At 42.3% G+C, this 20582-nt stretch overlaps 1 protein-coding gene across 1 annotated transcript in view; it reads left to right on the top strand.

The window, feature by feature from the left end:
* Positions 1 to 20582, top strand: part of LOC135881407 (hexokinase HKDC1) — a 37430-nt gene that overhangs the window by 1176 nt on the left and 15672 nt on the right. Inside the window, exons 2-7 of the mRNA XM_065408060.1 lie at positions 7280 to 7442; positions 12648 to 12796; positions 12887 to 13006; positions 13951 to 14046; positions 14978 to 15077; positions 16336 to 16519. Of these exons, the coding sequence (XP_065264132.1) occupies positions 7280 to 7442; positions 12648 to 12796; positions 12887 to 13006; positions 13951 to 14046; positions 14978 to 15077; positions 16336 to 16519 (812 nt within the window). The remainder of the gene's footprint in view (positions 1 to 7279; positions 7443 to 12647; positions 12797 to 12886; positions 13007 to 13950; positions 14047 to 14977; positions 15078 to 16335; positions 16520 to 20582) is intronic.

Genomic DNA, 20582 nt, shown 5'->3' with positions numbered 1-20582 from the left:
CATGAGTGACATGAGCCCCACCACTGGGCTAGTCCAGCAATAGAACAAGGTTGGATTTCCCCCCCTCCCCCCTCCAGAAAAATAGAGCGCCTTCTGCTGGTAGGGCTTGCTGGGTGCTCTCTCAATGTCCTTCCTTTTAGAAAGAGGATGAGTGGACATCGCAATGGGTAACATGCTGCCCATATCTTAACAAGCAGCCCTAACTCTCAGGTTTTCCCCTCGGTCTGTGATAAACCTCAGTTTGTGTTCCAGCGTTTTTTCATGATCATAACTAAGGAAGCAAGCAACGGCACTTGGAACAGCATGTTTCCTGGAATTATGTTTAATTTTTTTCCTGAAAAATACTCTGAGTTTATTGATGTACAATTTTAATGGAAGAGTCAAGCCATTGTTGGGTTTCTGGGAGGGACATTAAAAAAAAAAAAAAAAAAAAGGCAGCCTGCCACTTGCTGCAATCACAGCCAACCACTTGGAAGTATTTTTATGGAGCCCAGATATAAGCTGTCTCTGGTACGGCTGATTTTTCATTAACCAAAGAAGTGGGGAGACTCCAGAGCCCTCCTCAGCTCATCACTGCTACAATGACACTTTCACAGGAAAGGCAAGACACTGAACACAAGGGTTGTGTTGGTCCAATGGGATGAGAGGGAGCTGGTTAGATAGAATTTTACTTGCTATAGAGATTTTCCTGATCTTATGAAGGTCCCTATCTTTATAATCAAACCACTTAATGGTATGACCTTGCTTTGGTTGTAAAGCAGTTTAGAGATCACAGGAGGCTCTGCTTGGTCTTTCTGGAATGTTTTGTTTTGAAGGGCTCCCTTATCTTAAGTGCAGATGCTCCTAAAGGGTTTATACTTGCCCACAGTCTGCTGCTAAACAAGGGGATTGTCCAAACTGAGCCTGAGAATGCAACTAGAATACACATTAAGCCTAACGAGCACGTACACACACACACCTTAATTTGTTTTTTCTAAAGGCAGCTGATGATCAGGGGGTGACCTCTGCAAAAGGAGAGATGTAATAACTTTTTGATCACTATTCAGATAGTTCTGTCACAGACTTAGCAGCCTCTCTGGAGAAAATTGTGTGTGAGAGAGAGAGAGAGAGAGATGGGAGTGCCTTAGAGAACTTGCCCTTTCCCTTTATCTTAAAATATATTTCAAAAATATGTTTTCACCAATCTCTCGTTTAGATGATAAATTTCTAAATTTATTCCCAGGGTCGTGGCTGCACCTGATAGATGAAAACCCAGATAAGAAACAGGCAAATCTATGTGCTTTGGATAATTTTGGCTCATTGGTTTTAAATGGGACTGTGAATGAGTCATTTAGTTTCCAGAAATGGTCCATGCAAATATCGATATCTGGCGATAGAACAGGCCAATCTATCCCCACTTCCATTTAAATGAAACTGCCTCTTAGTGGCTCACCATTATTTTACCATGACTTGCTGTACAAGCACTCCCCAATCTCCACTGTTGAACCCCTTTCATGGCCAATGGCCAGGAAACACCTCAGACAGCTAAAGTAGGGCTGCAGTTTAAAACAGACAGCTCCAAAGATGGAAAAGAAATTAGCCTATGGTTCCCTATCGACCTGCTCCTCTGAGGAGTGGAGCACACTCAGCTCCCATTGGCCCAGTGCTCACAATTCCAGGCGTCATTCAGCACCTCACAGCACTAGGTCCTATTTAAATCGTATGGTTATGCTGCCATAGGCAAGGCTGAGATGGCCTTTGGGTACAACCCACCTGTGCTGTAATCAGTGACTTACCTCTGTGGTACAAAAATATGTAACTTAGCAAGGTAAGTTGGAAATGAATGTTAGAAGCTGGAGAGGGGTGGGGGAAGGCTTAGCACACTTGTTGATTGACTGTTCAGAAAAGCCTGGATTTGACTGGGCAAGGAGAGTGAACCTTCACCCTGAAAATGGTGCCTCCCACTGAGAGCCGAGGAACGGTGGAAGTGTCGGAGTGGGAGGGGGCTTGATCCTCTACAGCTTTGCCAAGCCCTTTCTGTGTATAAACAGACTTCTGCTTGTAATACTGTGCCATCACTCTGACAGCTCTGCACAAGTACAGAAACGTGGTGCCAGCACCAGCTTAGCTTACAAACCATCAACCCTGGTAGAATTGGAAGGGATGCTGCAAAAGAAGGGAATCTATATAAACAAATGACAGATTCTTCCTTTGCTGTCAGGTTTCAGAGTGGTAGCCGTGTTAGTCTGTATCAGCAAAAAGAACTAGGAGTACTTGTGGCATCTTAGAGACTAACAAATTTATTTGAGCATAAGCTTTCGTGGGCTAAAACCCACTTCATCGGATGCATGCAGTGGAAAATACAGTAGGAAGATATATATACACAGAGAACATGAAAAAATGGGTGTTGCCATACCAACTCTAACAAGACTAATCAATTAACATGGGCTATTATCAGCAGGAGAAAAAAAATTTTGTAGTGATAATCAGGATGGCCCATTTCCAACAGTTGACAAGAAGGTGTGAGTAACAGTAGGGAAAAATTAGGAAGGGAAATAGTTTTTACTTTGTGTAATGACTCATCCACTCCCAGTCTTTATTCAAGCCTAATTTAATGGTGTCCAGTTCACAAATTAATTCCAGTTCTGCAGTTTCTCGTTGGAGTCTGTCTACAACCTATCCTGAACAGGGCCGGCGCCAGCTTTTCTGCCACCCCAAGCGGCAAAAAAAAAAAAAGACGAGCAGCGGCACTTTGGCGGCAGCTCAATCGCGCCGCTTCTTCGGTGGCAATTCGGCAGCGGGTCCTTCACTCCTTCTCTTCCTCTTCAGCAGCACTTCGGCGGCAGCTCAAAGAGGGAGAGGGAATGAGGGACCTGCCGCCGAGTTCCCACCGAAGACCCGGATGTGCCGCCCCGATACCAGACGGAGTGCCGCCCCTTTGTATTGGCTGCCCCAAGCACCTGCTTCCTACGCTGGTGCCTGGAGTCGGCCCTGATCCTGAAGGACGATCCCTCACTCTCACAGATCTTGGGAGACAGGCCAGTCCTCGCTTACAGACAGCCGCCCAACCTGAAGCAAATACTCACCAGCAACCACTCACCACACACAAAAAAACACTAACCCAGGAACCTATCCTTGCAACAAAGCCAGTTGCCAATGCTGTCCACATATCGATTCAGGGGACACCATCATAGGACCTAATCACATCAGCCACACCATCAGAGGCTCGTTCACCTGCACATCTACCAATGTGATATATGCCATCATGTGCCAGCAATGGCCCCTCTGCCATGTACATTGGCCAAACCGGACAGTCTCTACACAAACGAATAAATGGACACAAATCAGACGTCAAGAATTATAACATTAAAAAAACAGTAGGAGAACACTTCAACCTCCCTGGTCACTCAATTACAGACCTAAAAGTTGCAATTCTCCAACAAAAAAACTTCAAAAACAGACTCCAACAAGAAATTGCAGAACTGGAATTAATTTGCAAACTGGACACCATTAAATTAGGCTTGAATAAAGACTGGGAGTGGATGGGTCATTACACAAAGTAAAAACTATTTCCCCATGCTAATTTTTCCCTACTGTTACTCACACCTTCTTGTCAACTGTTGGAAATGGGCCATCCTGATTATCACTACAAAAGTTTTTTTTCCTCCTGCTGATAATAGCCCACATTAATTGATTAGTCTTGTTAGAGTTGGTATGGCAACACCCATTTTTTCATGTTCTCTGTGTAATATATATCTTCCTACTGTATTTTCCACTGCATGCATCTGATGAAGTGGGCTGTAGCCCACGAAAGCTTATGCCCAAATAAATTTGTTAGTCTCTAACATGCCACAAGTACTCCTCGTTCTTTTTCCTTTGCTGTGTTAGTCAAACCAGTGTGAGCACCTGGGTAGATACTCATATTTTGGTTTGTGTGACTTATTTTAGTTTCTCTTAAGCTGATTCCTAATCAATACAAGTTGATTGGAATGCAGAGGGATGGGGTGCCTAGCCTGGAGGCATGGTGGACATGGGATTGGGGACTGTAATGAGCAACCGAGGGGGATGAGTGGTATGTAGAGCGAAGGAGGGGAACTGGAATAGGGAGCTGAGTGGTGTGGGAACACTAACTGGGGCTAGAGGGGCCAGATGTGGGGTGGGGCAGAGGGATGAGTGCAAATGTAGCAGGAGAGGGGCATAAGCACCTGTAACCACTAGAACACACTCCCGTCAGAATCTGGAATAGTATCAAGGGTTTGTGAGTCAGCATTCTTTTGCAGTCAGCAAATATCTATGAACTCCACTGGCGAAGCGTGTGGCTCATCTTCTAGTGACTGGCCCACAGAGAGGATTCCAACCTACTACTGCTTTCAGTTACTCTGTTAGGACAGGTGGTAGAGATCTGTGCAGTGGTTCTAATGATTCTAACCCTGCTAAAGATCCATGTGGGTGTCAATATGATGCATAGAGTTTTAATTGTGTTCACATACTATTTTTTCCACAGGACCCTGTTCTCATTCAGTGAACAGGATGGCTGGGGCTCTGGGAGTGAATTAGCAATGTGTAGTGAATGAAGCTGTTGTCTGTAGGACCCCTGCCTCATTTGTTGCAGAAATTGCAAAAGGTGTCTAGTGAATGAGACAGAACAGTGGAGGGAGACAGGGGCCTGTGTCATGGTTAAGGCTGTTGAATGCCACACCAGAAAATAGAATTCTATCCCTGCCTGTGCCACCAAGTTCCTGTGTTATGCTGGGCAAGTTATTTAAACCAGGCTCTTCACAGATGGCCAATAACTGTGTGTGCACCTCATTTTCTGGGTGCCTGACTTGAGACAATCAGGTCTGATTTGCTGAACAGTCACAGCTGAAACTGAAGTCAATGGGAGCTGTGCTCCGAACATAGTACTATAAAATTCTAAAAGTCAGGCCATAGGCATCTCCTATTGGGGCACCTGAAATTAGTATACTCTTGACCTTAATCTCACTGTGCCTGAGTTTCCCATCTGTAAAATAGGGACTGGTAATGCTTCACCTCACAAGAGTTAAGTGAAGATAGATTTATTAATGTTTGTGAGACAAGGTGGGTGAGGTAATATATTTTATTGGGCCAACTTCTGTTGGTGAGAGAGACAAGCTTTCAGGCCATGCAGAGCTCCTCTTCATGTCTGGGAAAGGTACTCTGAAGGTCAGAGCTAAATGCAAGGTGGAACAGGTTGTTTAGCATAAGTAGTTAGCCACATTTTAAGGGACCTTTCAAGCTAGAGTGGCCTCTTAACACCTCTGCAGTCCTGGGACAAGAAGAGGGGGTTAGTGGGTTATGGATTGTTATAATAACCCATAATTCCAGTGTCTCTGCTCAGTCCATGATTTTTAGTGTCTAGCAGTTATGAATTTAAGCTCCCAGGCTCATCTTTTGAAAGTGAAATGTTTTCACAAAGTGATCACTCTGTCTGAACTATCAGTCCTTGTTCTGAACAACACTGTAGCATTTCAAGTGTAGACACGCTATAAGTGAGTAGCGTCGATTCTTTGCACTGAATGAAGCAGGGGACCATGGGGAATGAATAAAGTATATGATCATGTAATTAAAGATGGTATCATAATGCATGTGTAGAAGAGAGCTGAATTAAAGTCGCACAGACAATCTTAATTTTACCATTTCCTAATTTCTGAGTGCTTGACTTTGCAGCCTGAATGTTCTGTTTATGTATTACATAGAAAGAACTACATTAAGTGTACAAGGAAAGTCAATAGAAGGTTGGATTGAGATGACATTTAAAGATGCATCCTTTCAAATGATCAGATTTTTTTTAAAAGCCACAAACTTTCCCCTTACATACTTGGTAAGGATTTGATCACACCACTCAAGTAGCAAATATAGGCAAAAGATATAGGTGTGCTTGGCTGGATGTGAGCAGCTACAGGAGACCAGGTAAGCATTTAAAAAGGGTGGTGCTGGTGATAGGGAGAGATGGGGAGTTTGCAAAGTTGGGTACAGGACTAGCTAATAGCACCAGTAACACCTAATTCTTCTGAAAGATTCACAAATCTATTCAAGTGTAAGTAATTTTTGACTACTGTTTGTGACTCATGAATTGGTGAATCAATTGGTCCTGGGTGGGGAGAGTTAAGTTCTCACAAAGTCCTGGTCTACGCTTAAAATGTAGGTCAACCTAACTATGGTGCTCAGTGAAAAATCCATACCCATGAGCTTCTGGTGTAGGGGCAACTAGGTCAATGGGAAGAATGCTTCCATCAATCTAGTTGTTGTTGTTCAGGGAGATGTTTTTCTGTTGCTGCAGGAACACCGTCTTCTGTTGCTGCAGATGGCGTCTACGATACAGTGTTATGCCAGCATTGCTATAACGCTGTAGCTATGCCGCTGTAGTCCCTGTAATGTAGACATGGCTAAAGTCTTTATTCCTGTTCAGTTCTTTGTTGCCCAAACACATGTATAAAGGAGGGGAAAAATTGCACAAAACAGCTGATTTCTGGTTAGAGCAGTGTAACTCCAAGACTTGGGATCTTCCATTGAACAGGCCAGACCTTTTCTGATGGACAAATAACTAATATTTTTTTGTGACAGTATTTTACTAGTAGTGGGTTAAACTTCTTTACAAATAGATTTTATAGGTTGAAGCATTTCTTATATAGGCCATCCTCCTTCTGACACTGAAGTCCATGAAAATTTAGCTATTGGTTTCAATGGGGCAGGACCAGGCTAACCCTATGTCATATGACTATAGCTAATGTCATAGAAAATCTAATCGAATCAGAGGATCAGGGTAAATAACCATTTTACATGTATGTAGGGTGCTTAACTTCAAAGCACTTTATAAACATTTAACTATTTCTCCGACCTCTGAAAGTTAGGTACGTACAATCATCTCCATTTTACAGATGTACATTGAGGCAGAGTAGTGAAGTGAGTTGCCCAAGGTCATTCAGAAGTCAGCGGCAGACTTGGGATTAGAATGTAAGAGTTCCTAGTCCTAAACTCTGTGCTCAAGACACTGCACCAAACCCTTGTGATTAGTGGTTGTATATAGGAAGCATTTTCTGCGTAACTGGACACTAATGATGGTGGGAGCATCGGAGAAATCCTGCTCTAGTGACTTCTAGTAGAGATAAATCATCCCTTATGTACTTTATTGTAAACTCTTTGGGGCAGGGACTATCGTGTGTGTGTGTGTGTGTGTGTGTGTGTGTGTGTAATACCTAGCACAATAGGGTCCTGATCCTAGGCCAGGGTCCCTAGGTGTTATCTCATCATAAATAATATTCTGAATGTCCCGATTCAGGTTGACAGGTTCCTTTACCACATGCATCTTTCTGATGATGTATTACTTGACGTGATGACGCGCTTCCAAGCAGAGATGGTGAAGGGCCTGGAAAGAGATGCACACCCAACAGCTGCCGTAAAAATGCTGCCAACATTTGTACGGTCGATTCCTGATGGGTCCGGTGAGTGATCCTGGTGCATTATTACTTTTTCTTTGGTTTAAGGAATTCATGGATTACAACAAAGTATGTCCAGGCATCTTGGATTTGGAATTTGGAGATCTGTAACAGTCTCAACTTGTGTGGATGGGTGGGAGCCATCCCAGAGTGTCCCCTTGTGTCCTAGGGTGGCCCTGCAGGTTCTATGTCCTCAGTTCCCTCTTGGTTCTTTGCAATGGTTAATAACTCTTGACTCTTAAGACCAGAATCTTTACAATAAGATTCCCTTCTGTGGGATCTTATTTATTCAGTCTTTTATCAACTACAGCTCCTTTGGCCCCACAGTCCTAGCCCTTTGTCTCACTACTTTAGGAGTCCCACATCCCTCCTCCCAGGGGCATTTGTGATATTCCAAGAGAGATTCCACTCCTTGACACAGGAGTCCTGGGGCCCAGTGGCTTTCGGTCCTTCTCAGGCTCTCTCCAGTCTTTCCTGGGCTCCTTTCTGGGTGCTCCTGCTCTCCAGTGAGCATCAGTTCTCAGAGCTTGCTTCCTCATCTGGTGTCTTCTCTCTCCCACCAGCCAGGCCTCTCCCTTTTTATCCCAGAGGCCTAATTGGGTCACGTGACCCATTTTCTCTACCTTGGGAGGTGATTTAACTGTCACAGTTGGGGCTGAAGTCTCTCTCCCCTTGAAGGGTCAACTACGCTGTGACAAGCTGCTCCTTGCTCCAAGCACAACTCAGCTCAGCTGTTGAGTGAGCTGTGCAGGTACAGTCCAACATTCCCTTGGTTTCAAGGGGATGTTAACGCTCAGCTGCAGCACAGCAGGGAGAGTAGAAGACTGGGGATTAATATTAACTTGCTAAATGGCCTTCTACAGTAGTTGTCATTCATGGAGAAGATAATTGTGTCTCATTAACAAAAATGTTAAACACACCTAATATTTTTCTGGTACAATGTGCCGTCAGATGACATGAATATATACAATGCCTTTGTGTGGGTGTGTTTTGCTTTTATCAGGACAACACTCAGCTAGCTCTAAAAACCTTCATCTTACTGAATACAAAAATACTAATCTAGTCTTAGCCACTGGCATGAAGCAGTGCTCAAACCAACACCGGACCTGTGATTAAATAGGATGAGGGAACCCTCTACAGTCCGGTAACATCAATGCAATTTGGAGACAATATGAAGTTTTCATTTTTAGGATGTGTATAACTTTAGGCAAATGGATGTTTTTCCTCTTGAGTTGGATATACAAGAGGAAAAATATTTAAATTCATGGAAGCCAGAATGGTGCAGTATGATGAGGCCCGGACCCTGTGAGGGGCTACATGCAGAACTCAGCAGAGCTCGGAGTGGACACAGGGGATGGAGTGAACCCCATTGCAGGACTGGAGCCTTCATCTTAAACCCCAGCTATTGTATTGAAGTTCTAATAACTCCCTCTCCCCCCTGGATCCATGATTTCTTGACATAGCTACTTAGCCCTTCTGCAGTTTGGTTCCCGACAGTGACTTCTGTACCTCTGTTTATCTCTAAAAATACATGTTTCCACAATGTGAAAATTACAGAACACAGAAGGAGCTTTCTCCAACACAGTCTATATAATCTGTCAGGAAAGTGCTCATTAGATTTGATGGAATTAATCCTCATTTCCAGCAACAGTAATAAATCAACCATGCACTTGCAAACAAATTGACTGAAGAGGTAATCTGTGCTTCAGTCCCTAATGAGACATGCAGAATGATGATTGAACTGACCAGACAAAGGAGACTGAACCCACAAAAGCAGCTCTGTTAGTTTGCAGAAGCCAGCCATAGCAGGTTCCCTTTAGCAGACATTGGCTTTGTGATGCTCACGTGGCAGGAGAGGGCTAGCTGCTGCCTTGTGGAGCAGGAGAGCATAGGTTTGGGTTCACTCAACTTCATGGTGATCTACCAAACCCTTAGCTTCTGAGTACCCCCTGCCACACACAATATTTAAAGGGCTGCATCTTCAAATCAGAGTTTATTATGGAAAATTTCAAACTCTACCTAAATTTCTGAGAGCTGATTTTCAGTTTCCTACACAGTTTCAGCTGCCTGCTACCTATTAATACTAATAGGAGTTGGGTGGCTAAAGCCCTACCCAATCAGTTAAATGTCTCCCTCTCGCAGATCCTGATGAGACTCCTGGTGGTTTGTGTCATGATTGGCTGCTATTTGTTTTATCCAGCATGCATATTAAAGCTTTTTATTTTCCAATAAGTACTGTAATGGGCTTAACGAAAGGCGAAGTCTCTCCCCTGAACAAGGATACTTCTCAGCCTGCCAAGGCCCAAATGCAGCACTCCAGGTCTGACATAGTCCCTCGTGGCCAGGGGTGCCTCTGTGGCATCTGCTAATAATTACTCCCTCAAAAGACTCCTGACATGGACTCCACATACTTTTTCTGAGGTCAAAATACCCCTCCTTGGGGTCTGGGTTTATTCACAGAAAATAACTCAAAATCCCAAATTCAAATCCCACAAACAAACAGTTCTCTTCCTACTCCCAGGCCTCCCTAGCTGGAAAGCTTTCACACTCTTCCTTGCCAGCTCAGGGTCTCTCCTGAATTAGCAGGTGACTTCCAGCTTTTTCCTGGTTGAAGTCTTAGGGTATGTCTAACCTGCGGCTGGCCCAGGTCAGCTGACTCGGGCTACACGGGGCATGGGCTGTGGGGTTGTTTAATTGTGGTGTAGATGTTTAGGCTTGAGCTGGAGCTCTGGGACCCTGTGGGGGGGAGGGGTCCCAGAACTCTGGTGCCAGTCTGTGACTGAATGGCTGCCCCGAGAGCCTGAGGCAGCTGACCTGGGCCAGCCACAGGTGTTTAATTGCTGTGTAGACATACCCTTAGTCCGGAATCCCAGGACTCTGCTGGAACCTGCTCACTCCTAGCAAAGTCTGTTCTCTCTGAGCATGTCCCTCTATGCAGCTTCCAGCTGCTCTTTATAATGGAATTCCCTGAGCCCTCTCATGTGGGGCTCATCCTTGAATCAGGACTGGCTTAGCCCCAGGCTCTCCAACCCGAGAGCAAGCCACCCAGTTATAGATCCAAAATGGGGGACACAAATTATGCATGCAAGAAATTTAAAATGATGTGGGGCTGTATCCCTTTCGTGTGAATAACCCTTCTTCCTGTCTCCTCAGTTCCATGGCTCTTTGTTTCTGATGATTGATGATTTTCAACAATAAAAGTGGAGATATCAAACTTGTAGGGAACATAGATAACTGTGGGATTAAGATCAGTGCTGCTCCTTGAAATGAGGGACATTTGAGGGGTCTTGTACACTAGTGTATGTACATAACCCTTCGAGGTCACCCTGCTGGAAATTAGAGCTCACTCTGTATCCCAACACCAAAACAGAAAAGTAAATCATGGAGTAAGTCCTGTTATCCCTTGGCCTTTCATAGCTTTAAAATGACACTCAGCCCGTCCTGAAATTCCGAAGTCGTTTCAGAGGATATCTGATTTCAGCAAATGTCTCATTTACTGTTTCAAAACTTCTCTTGTCTCAAGGCCAACTCTAGGCAGTTTCTCCTGGCAGATAACAGTCCCTCTCTCTCTGGTGTCAAGGACTTGTTGATATGTCACATTGTGAGGTACCTTACTGTTAAATTATGCCTTGCGTAACGCCGTTTTTGCACTCTCCCCGAATTCTCCATTGATTACTGGAAAAGAGCAGTTTTCTCTGCAGACAAAACTTCCGGCAGATTCTGAGTAACTGGAATTTGTTTAAATTTTCACTTGTGCTGTTATAATTAACTTTCAGAATATCTGCACCTTGAGCTTCACTCTTTGAAATAGTTCTCATTTAATAGCACGCCATTCATTTTAGTCATTCAGCTCTTAATTTTCTGAGTAGTGTCATAGTTTACTGACTAATCCAGTTTATTTCCTTTCCTTCATTATATCAGCCCATAGAATTACTGAGGTATATTTCTGGCTTGCTTTTCAAGGTCAGAGCCAATAAAATCTCAGTCTGGCATGGAGTTTAGGTCACATACGGCTACACAAACTCCTGTGGATAAGGGTGTGAGAGTGAGAGAAGGGGGGACAAATAGGGTTTTTTAATTTTAAATTTAAATTTTTGATGAAAAATGTCTACGGTGTGAATTTTGACAAGCTCTAGCTGTATGATGGTTTCATGATAAGGCCAAGTTTAACTTCCAAACTCCTCCAAAACAACTTACTTTAAAATAAATAATACTTTAAAAATTCATTTTTTGTTGAAATTTCATATGTGAAGGTTCTGGGCAGAGGGGAATTCTTGGAGAAAATTTGTTAGTGGGATAGAGTGGTGCAGGCAATGCTGTTTGGGGAAGATGACTCCCCTTTAGTGGGTATGTCTACACTGCAGCTGGGAGCAAGCCTCCAGCCCTGGTAGATAGACTCATACTGGTGGGACCTGAGCTAGTGCACTAAAAACAGCAGCTCAGGCTCTGAAGCCAAGGGGGTCGGGTGAGTTTGAAAGTCTGAGCTGCAGCCTTCACTGCAATGTCCAGACTGTTATTTTTAGTGCTCTAGCTTGAGCCCCCTAGGAGGAGTCTGTCTGCCTGGGCTGGGAGGTTTGCTCCCAGCTGCAGAGTAGACATACCCAATATGACCTATGCAGTTTCAGTCTGCTAGGGGAGGGACTGCACTGGCCCTTCACCTACCTGATCAGGTCTTTCTGCTGTTATCCAGAACAATGGAGCTAAGGAAGGGAAAGGAGAATAAACAAAAGCAAGGGAGACAGTTAATATATAACAACATTAAATGCTGAATGTCAAACTATTACACAAGCAATTTCTTCTCAATCCCCTTTGTGGAATATATCAGCTTGCATCAAATTCAAGGAGAGAACATTATCCCACCCCTACACTCGACATGAGGGCCCCAATTCAGGAAGGCCCTTAACCATGTGTCCAAGTTGAAGCACGTGTGTAGTTCTGTTGATTTTTTTTCAATAGGACTGCATTTCCAATATGGCCTACAACTATTCATACCACACTCTACAATAGTCCTTATTTTCATTGCAGAATCTAGTGAAGTGCTAAAGAATTCACCACTCCAATTCCTTTAACTACTGGCAACAATTCTGCTCCAAATGATTGATGATATACATTCGTTATCCCAAGCACTTACCTTAAATATGTCTTCAGGTCATGCTTCACATTACTGTATACTGCTGTAGTAGGAAGTAACCTTTATTGTTTTTATTGCAGAAAAGGGGGATTTTCTTGCTCTAGATCTTGGTGGCTCCAAGTTTCGAGTCTTAAAAGTGAAAGTGTCTGAAGATGGGAAGCAGAATGTTCAAATGGAGAGCCAGTTCTACCCAACCCCAAAGGAGATCACACATGGGAATGGAACAGAAGTATGTGGTGCATTTTCCTCTGTGGAATGGCTTTCTGTGTTGAATATAATTGATGCTATTGACCTGTCCTGTTCTTTCTCTTTTATACAGCTGTTCGATTATGTCGCTGACTGTCTGGCAGATTTCATGGAGACCAAAAACATAAAACATAAGAAATTCCCTCTTGGGTTTACATTTTCTTTTCCTTGCATACAGACTAAATTAGACGAGGTGAGATTAAAAAAATAGTATTGGTAGCTATGTCGTAGTAGTAGTAGAACTCAGAGAGAATTTTTGAAAGGATTATTAACATATGGCAGTGTAGGGAAAAGTAATCTTTGTGTGGCTTTCTGAGGAAATATTCATAGTTCAACCAAGTTTCATATTACCCTTCACACTCTGCATAGTGTTATAAACCTACAAGAGGAAGAGGTGGGAATCACAATTATGTGCTGAAGTAGATCTCAAGGATTAGTTATCATATTTCAGTGCAACTGAAGCAATAAATTAAAACTCTTCTTTTATGTGTCAATACAGGATTTAAATAATGATTTACTCAGCTGATAGAAAATACTATATGGATTTCAAAAGACTTATTTCTGTGCTATAAAGCAGGCTTATATTTTAATCCCTCTTGTTTGGGATATTTATAGTAGATTTGAAAAACCGGGGGCACATGATTGAAATAATCAGATAGCATATGGGGGGTGGGAACCGAAGCTGCACTGACTGCCTTATTTGATTGCCTGTTTTTTGCTACCTCTCTTAAAATAATAAGTTAGTGTATTAGGCCCTGACATTGCAAAGGCTATGCACATGTTTCACTTTAAGTATGTGAGTAGGCCCATTGAGGTCTATAGGACTACCCATGCTTAAAGCGAAGCACGTGCATAATTGTTAACAGGATTAGGGTCTTATTTTGACCACTTCTGTAGTATTTTTGGTGGTGGCTATAGCTGACAAGGCTGCTTGTATGAAAAGACCTTTACTCCGCATCCCAGTGGATTGCCAATGGATGATTCCGCTACTTCTGCTCAAATTCTTACACGTGTAGTAGTGGCAGTGAAATTCTCCAAAAGCCAATGATAGAATATACTCTATTCTCTACTGCCTCTGTAGTTATCAATGCTAAACTTTATTTTTAAATTTGTAACATAGATTGAATATTTTTAAAGGGTGTGCTACTTTCCTGGACAAAGTACTTTAAGGTACGAGGAGTGCAGGAGACAGATGTGATCAGCTCTCTGCGCCATGTCCTCAGGAAGCATAAGGCAAGTTTTATAGTGAAGAAGACTTAATAATAAATAGAATAAAATCATTTAATCATATAGAAATAAATAGCGTATATTTGATAATGAAGGATAGCTTTTATAGTCTTAAAGCATAGTTTATTTGTGCTTGACTTTGCTGTGATTGCAATAAAAAGTACTAACTATGGGATGATTGATTACATTTTAAAATTAGTAATGAAACATAATTAAAACTTAATTTTTAGCGCTATCCTTTACGTATTCAGTGGCACTTTAAAAAGCTAGTTTCCTTTTACACCTTCTCTATCCCTTGTAACATTTACAAAATATGAAAAAAAAAATGGTGTGTTTGACCTCCTTTTAGCATATACTATATTTCACTGTTTCTAACGTGGCGAAAAACCCAGTTCTGCTTTTCATTTGTTCTCCGTCTGTGTATTGGTGTCACTGACATCAGCAAGAATCTGTGCAGCTCTGACGCAAATGTTTGTTACTTAGGGCCTGAATCTGGTGCACTTACTTAGGTTGAGTAGCTCTTTACTCCCTCAAATTCCCTTTGGCTTCAGTGGGGCTATGCAAGAAATAAGGTGCTTCTTCACATGAGTAAGGATATCTGAATCTGGCTCTTAGTGACTTGCATGGTGATCTTTGGTGCCATCGCATCAAAATTGGAGCTTTTGTTTTTCTTTAATTTCTTGACTAAGGACTGGTGGATTGGAGGGAATGGGAGAACAACTGAAGATTCTGGCCTTGATTCAGCATAGCACTTATGCATGTGCTTAAGTCCATCCTTATTAAGCATATGCTTAAATCCCATTGAAGTAAATTAATCTTAGTCACATAGACTAACTTTTAGAGGGCCCAATTTAACAATGTTGTGTCTAAACACTTACTTAACTATAAGGAAGGGTGTAAATATTTTTCTATTCACTAGCGGTCTTTATTTTCTTAGGATGTGGATGTAGATGTTTTAGCACTGGTAAATGATACAGTGGGAACAATGATGACCTGTGGATATGATGATCAGCGCTGTGAAGTTGGCGTCATAATAGGTAATTTTATTTTATTAAAGCAGGGTTGAAAAAGCAGGCTTATGATTTTAGCAAATCTGGGGGATGGAGGCATTTTCAACTTCACAATGCAAAAATAAACTATTTGAAAATGAAAAACATAAAAGATTGGATTTTCAAGCACTAGTCTCTCACTTTTGGATACAAAGTGGAATATAAACATTTAAGTGACCTGCACATCCAAAAAATTGCAAATGCAAAAATAGTGGCTTGGTTAAGGTTGGCTTGAAAAAATTTAGTCCCAAATCAGTAAAATGAGTGTTGTCATCTTATATACAAATTTATATTTTAAAAAGAAGTTACTTGTCTTGTTTTATTTTACCTGGGACCTTTTACAAATGATCACTTCCTGAATGCTTCTACTTACTCTTATTCTTACACAGATGCCTGTCTGTCTGTCTTTCTCCCTTCCTGGTCTGTCTTCTAGTGACTTCTGCCTAACCTTGGGACAATTCAATATATCCTAAAATTTTACCTCTGCATGTACATATTTAGTTCTGTTAAGAAAAAATAAAGACAAGAAGACATTGGCAAGTCCTGAGACATTGGAGAGCTCTTGGGGTCAGACCCACAGTGAACAGCTGTTTTTTTTTTGTTTTTTTGTTTTTTTTTTGCCAGCTGTTTGCAAAATATTTCATTACAGTTGGTATTTTCAAGCCTTTTGATGACTGCAACAATCATGCTTAAAAATGACATTGTTTATAGTTTATACTGTCAGGAAGTGAGAGGTCCATAATGGTAAAGGAATTTCCTGTTCATATACAGATATATCATCAAATAATAAAGGAGGCTATAGTTGTGTTTCTATCCAATTCTTTCAGGAGATTCTGACCTACAAAATAAATGTTTCTGCTAATGCTGTAGAAGATCCATGTATTTTTGTCCAGAGAAGGAAAACCTCCTCTCACCTTTCCCAACAAGAATCATATACTCTCTTCATAACATGTCCGCTTCACATTTTCCCAATTTTATTCTTGTAAAGTGTCATATATGAGTGAATATGAAATAGCACAAATATTTTGAATGACTCAGCCCTTGTATTCATTTCATTTCATTCATTCACTATTTCCTTGATATTCAATGGTCATTTAACAGGTTTCAGATACAGAAGGTTTTGTATAGCTTAACATGTAACTTAATGAAAGTACATTTTCCGGTAAAGAAAATATTGAATCTAATTCTAAAATGTATTTTCAATTAATTCTTCATGTGTAAATTTGTTTCTTTCTGATACACTCAGGAACTGGCACGAATGCCTGCTACATGGAAGAAATGAGTAACATTGATCTGGTGGAAGGTGATGAGGGGAGGATGTGCATTAACACTGAGTGGGGAGCCTTTGGAGACGATGGGTCACTGGATGATCTCAGGACTGAGTTTGACAGGGAGATTGACTTGGGATCTATCAATCCTGGAAAACAACTGTAAGTATTGTTCCTCCTTCACTTACTAACATGAGGCTTTCTGTGACAGTCTCCACATTTTGAGTCTGTTTACCGAGCGTACATTGAGCTATAGAGCCCTTGGGAATGGAAGTAGGGTTAGGTGAACTAGTTCAGCCATGATGGAAGCTGGCTCAAGCCTCCATCCATCCACACCCAAAGTGTTCCTGGGACCGGTTCAGTTAAGATCCCCTTCCTTTCTGTAACCTACCGGTTGATGGTGGGATCTCTTACATGGCTGTGCCACACTGCTGCTGTGAGCCTTCACCGGCCGGGGCACCCCAAACTGCACAGTGTGACTTGGAAGCCACAGACCTCATGCATTCTGGATAATTTTTGCAACTCCGTTTCCTTTTATTTCAGATGGAAGGGTCCTGTTGGAGACTCTGGGTGAAATCCTGGCCCCACCGAAGTCAATAGGAATTTTGCCATTGACTTGACTTCAGTGGAGTCAGGATTTCACCTTCTATCCCCACAAAGCAACCAGTAATGTTACATTATTACTAGTCAGTAATTCTGTTGTCATTTTGTGATGGAGTAAAATGAGGAAGTGAGGCTGATTTGTTATAATTTTTCTTCATGAGAGTATCTGTCATGTGTTCTTAAATTACTTGCATGTTAATGAGGGACCACAGGATAGAGGTGGGGATAGCTCCTCAGCAGTGACAGAATTAGGAATATTAGTGTAACCTCAGTCCACTCATTCACTATGAATGCCAAGAGTTCCTATGCAAGGTCAGTCATTGAAAACTGCTTCTCTGTGACACAATATCTTCTAAAGTGTTCTCTGCATGTCACCCTGTAGGTGCTCAAAAGAGGAGTCCCCAATGCATATAGATGAAACCTGTGTTAAAAGTGTATTTCATCCAAGCTCCTCCCAATGGCTGGGTTGCAGGCAAATATATTAATACATTGCTTAAGAAGCATTAACACAGGCATACCTGCTTTGTCCTTGTGTCACAGAAAGTAAATGCACACCCAGGTTTAACTGCTACCATTTGAAAGGCTGGTAATCTGATGTTTTTCCCTCACATTATTCTTTTAATTACAGAAATGTATCATTTTATCACAGTGAGATTCCTGCAGTATTACTTGTTAGAGCCTTTGGAATGAAATGCATCATGTTTAATATGGCGTCAATGACTGTTAATAACCAGTTTAAAATGTTATACCAATAGAATAAAAACCAGCAGGATCTTATTAAGAGGGATAAGGCAAAGATGCCACATTTATTGTAAATATAATGGTAAAGCAAAAGATAAAAGTAAACAACGTTGTTTGACTACTTATTCCTATCACTACTTATTCCTTATACACACACACACACACACACACACACACACACATATTCATTTACACAATCATTCATTTAAGTTCTGTATAGGTGTTATAGTTACCAGCCTAGAAGTTGTTCATGCCAAGTTACTGGCCAGGTATCTTGGTCATGAGGATGGAGCCGAGTCTGTGTCAGGTGCACCTGATGCTCCTGGAGGCTGGCAGCAGAACCAGAGACTCAAAGTCCTCAGTCTTGAGAGTCCATTCTTATAGGAATTAATTCCTATGTTAGTCTATGGGAGCTGTTTCATTCTGCTGTTGCTGACTCAATCAGCAGTTGGCACATTCCTGGGCACATTCCTGGTGGCTCCAAACTGTCCAAAGTTTGTGTTTCTCATCCTTCCAGGTGATGGGGTGGATCCCAGTTTACCCTCCGGGGGTTGTCTGGTTATCCACTTGACACATTCTTCGGCCGATGGATACTCCCTTTCTAGGCTGGCACCTCCCTAACCATTCATGTACATCAAGCATTCATCAGCATACATTCCATATCTTAACCATATTTTAATTTACTGTCTCCACCACTTTCGGGGTGTGTGCTAATTCATTTGAGACTCCCGGCCCTTTAATCACAGAGGGCGGGGGTCTGTCCTAGGAGCCGTTGCTATTACAATGAAGTGAAAGTCACTTAACGGCTTATAGTGTTAGTTTACATTGTAGCAATTACTTCAAGAACAAAGTCAATTAACTTGTTTGTAAGTTTTACATAGTAATAAAGTATCTTTCACAGGATAGATACAATCAATGGTTTCTACAGACAGTAGCTTACAAGTTTTAACAGAAGACCCAAGAGATTTTTGTACTTGGTGAAACTGTTGGATTTTAAAGTGTGGGGGACAAATTATGAGGGGGTCACTGTTACTTGGGGGAATCACTGTTAGTACCTTCTTTAATATCCCTACAAAAATACAGAGAGTTGCTGGTACCTACTTTTATGTAGGCTTAATTACATTTTACCTTTTAAACATATAGCAATTCTGGTGATCTGTAGAAAGAATTAGATTCACTTAGGTACCTTGGTGTTTTTGTCTATAAGAATATAAGAACATAAGAATGGTCACACTGGGTCAGACCAATGATCCATCTAGCCCAGTATCCTGTCTTCTTACAATGGCCAGTGCCAGATGCTTCAGAGGGAATGAACAGAACAGGGCAATTACTGAGTGATCCATTCTCTGTTGTCCAGTATGAGCTTCTGGTAAGTGGAGATTTAGGGACACCTTGAGCATGGGGTTCCATCCCTGGCCATCTTGGGTAATAGCTGTGGATGGACTTTATTTTTCATTAACATATCTAATGCAGATTTGAACCCAGTTACAGTTTTGTCAACAAATTCCCCAGGCTGACTGTGTGTTGTTTAAAGAAGTACTTCCTTATGTCTGTTTTAAACCACTTAGGCCTGGTCTACACTACGACTTTAATTCGGATTTAGCTGCTTTAATTCGAATTAACGCTTGACCCGTCCACACAACGAAGCCATTTAATTCGAATTAAAGAGCCCTTTAATTCGATTTCTGTACTCCTCCTCGACGAGAGGAGTAGCGTCAAAATCGGTATTGTTAATCCGAATTAAGGTTAGTGTGGCCGCAATTCGATGTTATTGGCAATTAGATGTTATTGGCTACCCACAATGCAACGCTCTGGAAATCGATGCTACTACGGTAGCTTGGACGCACACCACCGAATTAATGGTGCCTAGTGTGGCCGAATACATTCGAATTTATAAAATCGGTTTCCTAAATTCGAATTATATAAATTCGGATTAATCCTGTAGTGTAGACATACCCTTAGTTCTTGCGTTATGTAAAGGAGTAAATAGCACTTACCTATTCACTTTGTTCACACAATTCATGATTTCATAGACCTCTATCATAGAATCGTAGGACTGGAAGGGACCTTGAGAGGTCATCTAATCCAGTCCCTGCACTCATGGCAGGACTAAGTATTATCATATTCTCCCCCTTCTATTTTTAAGCTGAATGGTCCCAGGCTTTTTAATCTCTCCTCATATGGAAGCTTTTCCAGACCCCAAATCATTTTTGTTTCCCTTCTCTGTATTATTTACAGTTCTAATATATCTTTTTGAGATGGGGTGACCAGAACTGGACACAGTATTCAAGGCAGAGCTGAAAGTAAGCCGGTACGCCCCGGTACGGTGTACCGGACCAGCTTCTCCAGGCGGCAATTTAAAGGGCCTGGGGCTCCCAGCAGTGGCTGGAGCCCCAGGCCCTTTAAATCGCCGCCTGAGCCCTGCTGCTGGAGCCCCGGGGTAGCGGTGGCAGTCGGGACCCCTGGGGCTCCTTCGGCAATTTAAAGGGCCCAGGGCTCCGCTACGGTAGCCACCTCTGCAGCTGGTAGCTCCGGCAGTGATTTAAAGGGCCCAGGGCTCCCAGCCGCCACTACTGCAGCCGGAGGCTGGGGCCCTTTAAATCTCGATTTAAAGGGCCAGGGGCTCTAAAGGGCCCGCACCTTCTGGTTGAGGCCACTCTCCTTCCAGTTTAGGTCCCGCCCCCTGCTCAGGACTCTGGCGTACTGGTATGTCTTTTAAATTACTTTCATGCCTGATTCAAGGTGTGAGTGTACCATGGATTTATATAGTGGGGGAGGGATAGCTCAGTGGTTTGAGCATTGGCCTGCTAAACCCAGGGTTGTGAGTTCAATCCTTGAGGGGGCCATTTAGGGAACTGGGGTAAAAATCTGTCTGGGGATT

This window comes from Emys orbicularis, chromosome 7 (genome assembly GCF_028017835.1).
Source record: "Emys orbicularis isolate rEmyOrb1 chromosome 7, rEmyOrb1.hap1, whole genome shotgun sequence".
NCBI lineage: Eukaryota > Metazoa > Chordata > Testudines > Emydidae > Emys > Emys orbicularis.
This window is presented reverse-complemented; position numbering and strand designations above follow the sequence as displayed.